General features: G+C 41.0%; 1 protein-coding gene across 1 annotated transcript; it reads left to right on the top strand.

Moving 5' to 3' along the window:
• The first annotated feature begins 2,277 nt into the window (after window positions 1-2,277).
• On the top strand, window positions 2,278-3,018 carry LOC132181842 (uncharacterized protein At4g02000). Its single transcript, XM_088516748.1, has one exon. It carries the CDS (start codon window positions 2,278-2,280, stop codon window positions 3,016-3,018), a length of 741 nt encoding a protein of 246 aa, XP_088372874.1.
• The last annotated feature ends 919 nt before the right edge of the window (window positions 3,019-3,937 follow it).

Here is a 3,937-nt window from a genome sequence, read left to right as displayed (position 1 = left end):
AACCTAGTCCATATTTCATGATCTATACCAATTAGCATTTTCGTCCAAAATGGGGGCAGTATATCCTGATCCATTTTTCGATGTCCAAACTCACACCGATTGACATGAAATTTTGAGTGTAGATAAAGGACTCTAAGACAAATGTTTTTTTTTATCTTTGATTTGACTTCATCCGAGTTCGCTTGAGTCTATTTTTGGCCTGTACAAAGTTTTCGATTCAATTTAGACTTTAACTACTTGCATTTCCACTTGGCCACTTGCCTTATTAAATTATTATTATCATGATATTTCCCATAACCCTTATTACTAGAAGACTTTAAGCTTTCAACAAAGGTAGCCAGCCTTGGTATCTTTCTTTAGCAGTTTTAATTTCGTTAGACAGTATCAAAATTAAGACACTATTTCTTAGGCTAAAAACTAAAAAGCTTCAAATTAATTTCTGACTTCACTAAACACCAATATAAATAATTTATTTACTAAATTGGGTTTAATTATGCCCATAAACATATTAGTGAAGCTAAATTTTAGAATTGAAGTGATATACAAAAGATGTCAAAAATCAGTGTAATATACCTTTAACACTAAATAGTTATTTAATATCGTTAATACACATATCATTGTTCTAATTTATCTATTATTCTTTTAATCTATTTAATATTATTTAAATAAGAGTTTTAAAATCTAGGTCGTTACACGTGCAATGCGGGAAAAGTAACAATAAATATCTCCATGTGAGTTTGTACTCACCTAGGTTGTAAGGCTCCTCCATAAAATCCCATTGAAGCTCCATAACCTCGAATACTGAGAAAAGATCTATCATTAGTTCTAAACTCGAGCTAAAACAAACCTATAACATAAAACAAGGGTGGTAGAACATCGGGCCAAAACAACGTTCCTTGGAACGTCACTGGGTGAATGCTCGGCCCCTAGGGCGAGCGCTCGACCAGAGAAGTTCAGGTAAAACCTCATTTGGTCCAATGCTCTCCCGACCTTCCTCAACTGGTCCTAAGGCTACAAAAGGGGTTTCTAACACTTCCTAACCCAAAACAACGTCTCCATGCATAAAAAAAATAAGTCTAACGGAAAGGAAATGCTAAACCAAGCTTAAATCAAGATCAAAGACAAAAACCTAACTAGAAGCTCAAACCAACAACTAAGCTAATTATGAAAAGCATAACAACTAAGTAAGAAACAAGCTAAGCTTAGAAGATTACCTCCTTGAAGCGAAACCTCCAAGAAATCTTTCCTTCTCCTCCAAGAACACCAAGGAAACACTCAAAAGCTCACACAACACTCAAGCAGCACTTCTGGGGCGAAAAATGGGCTTAGGAATGAATTGGGGGTGAGGTATTTGTGGGGGAAGAGGCTGAGGGAAAAATGAAAAATATCAGGAAAGGATCAAGCGCTCGTTGTACTACAGAGTCGAGTGCTCGTGTACTATTCACAACAATCCAAAAATGCTTTTCAGGCGTTGCAGGAGAATCTCTGAAAAGGAACGAGCGCTCAGGATTCAAAAATCCAAGATTCCCTCTTAAGACAATGTTTCCAATGCTTTCTCATCCTTTAGGAATTATCCCTTAACCTTCACACCGTAATTAATACCATACTCATTGGTTACCATGTATAAGCTGATTCTTCAGTACTACAAGCATTGGCACCTCAGTTGATCGTTCGGTGCAACAGTAAATTCTTAAAAGTCGAAGGTCCTACACTTAACCAAATGAGAACCAACACTAACATCATAATTAGAATGTACTTAGCCTTAATTTATTTTCAGGGTATTACACACTAAGTGAAGGTTCAAGTCCTCAAGACACCTTCATTTATGAATGAGTTTTCCTATTCTATTCAAGTTACTTTTTGGGCTTCACTTACAATGAAAAACGAAGGCAAGTATCTCAAAAGCTATGTCTGAAAAAGTCTCCTAAGCCTTCGAAGAACCTAATGGGGACAATGGTTGGTGTAGCCTTTGCGGTGGCGCTTACTATTTGTCTGTAATCTGTTAGGGAGAAGGTGGAAGAGGATTGTCTTGGACTATTTTTTGGGTAGACGGTTTTGCCACGAGAACAATTTTGTGCTTAGTGTATGTTAATTTTCTCCCTGGAAATCTCAAATCTAGGGCAGAAGGAATTGATTTCTTAGCCGAGAATTGTTTTTAAGACAGTTCAGTGTTTTCTCACTAGGCTTCACACCTAGGGGAGAAGGATTTGTTTCCCTTATCTCTTGAAGATTTAGGGAGGATTGTGAACTGTTAACCAGAATTTCCAGATTGAAGAGATGGCGGAAGACATGCCAAATCCATGGCCTTGTCATTCGTTGCTCGAAGAAGAAGATGTGGAGGTTGAAGTCTTCACGGAGGAGGTGCATAAGGCAGCAACCAGAGGCAAACTATGTGTAGTTGGGAAATTATTTGTAGATAGATATGTGAGCATGGAGACCCTCAAGAATGCCCTGATGAAATGGTGGAGACCTCTGGAGTCTTTAATATTCAAAGTGCTGGGTGAAAATCTCTTTCTTATTGAGTTTGAAAATACTCGAGATAAAGAGAAGGTTCTTAAGGGTAGACCCTGGGTCGTCGAAGGTGATCTATTTTTGGTGGAAGATTTTGATGGCCTTTTAGCGCCTTCAAAAATAGCTTTCAATAAAGCGTCATTTTGGATACAAATGTTTCACCTACCATTGGTCTGTATGAACAGGGAAGTGGGAAAGAAAATAGGGGCTATTGTCGGAGAAGTGGAAGAGGTTGATACGGATGCGGAAGGGATCGGTTGGGGGGAATACTTAAGAGTTAAAATCTCTTTAGATTTGTCAAAACCTCTTTCCAGGGGACGTAAATTGAAGCTGGAAGGGAAATTAACATGGATTGCCTTCCAATATGAAAGGCTCCCAAAGTATTGCTTCCATTGCGGAGTCATCCGACATGGGAGGGGGGGTGCCCGAAGAAGAGTAATATGCGAAATACGGAGCCGGCAAAATTGGCCAGGGATTGAGGGTGTCTTCTCCAACTCGACGAAATGAAAAAAACACAGAAAGGCAGAGCTTCAAACCGGGACAGGCGTGGTCGGTTCATGCAAGTATGAGAAATCATGATTCTTTGAGCTCTAAACCGGGGACACCCAGGGGGACGGAGGAGTCAGGGGAGGAGACGCCATATTGCCAGCAGGAAAATTTCGCCAAGACTGGTAGCAGAGTTAGCGGCGCTGATCAAGGACTCTATAAAGGCTCCCGCCATTTGGGGGATATGACAGATACGGCTGGATTTGGGGGAGGAAATCCTGGAATTGATTTGGAATCAAAAGAAGGGAATCATGGAATTAAAGGAGGGCGCGAAGCATGGGTGTCACCAAAAAATACTTCCTTTTTGAGCAACAATGATGAGCTGGAGGGGGAATCTCAAAATTCTGGCGGAGATATTGACTCACACGCGGTCAAGGATATTAAAGGAGGCCTTTTAGCCAAAGGAAAAAAAACAAGCGAAGATGGGTTTGAAGTACAGCCCAGGAGGATCCTCATATCCGGGCCCAATAATTGCAGACGTGGCCCGGACAGTTAAAGCGGCCCAAGAAGCAACCCGTCATCCGGAACAGGCACTGGTAGCGTGGAAAAGAAAATATGGGGAAGAAGATGAGGTTCCAGCTTCTAAAAAGAGAAAGGGATATAGGGGAGAAGGTCGCTTGGCTGAAAAGGGACGAAAAATCAGTGAAAATGCAACAACTATTTCAGGATCGGGAGTGGCAGAGGCTGCGGGACAGCCCCGCCGACCGATATGATGATTCTTAGTTGGAACTGCCGGGGGCTTGGGAACCCCCGAGCAGTTAAAGCCCTGAGCCGTTTGGTGAAGCAGAAGAGACCCAGTTTGGTGTTCCTTATGGAAACCAAGCTCCGTCAAACAAAAATGGAGCAAATCCGATGTACACTTGGTTATAATGGATTATTT

The sequence above is a fragment of the Corylus avellana genome, chromosome 5 (genome assembly GCF_965113065.1).
Source record: "Corylus avellana chromosome 5, dhCorAvel1.hap1.2, whole genome shotgun sequence".
Lineage (NCBI taxonomy): Eukaryota > Viridiplantae > Streptophyta > Magnoliopsida > Fagales > Betulaceae > Corylus > Corylus avellana.
This window is presented reverse-complemented; position numbering and strand designations above follow the sequence as displayed.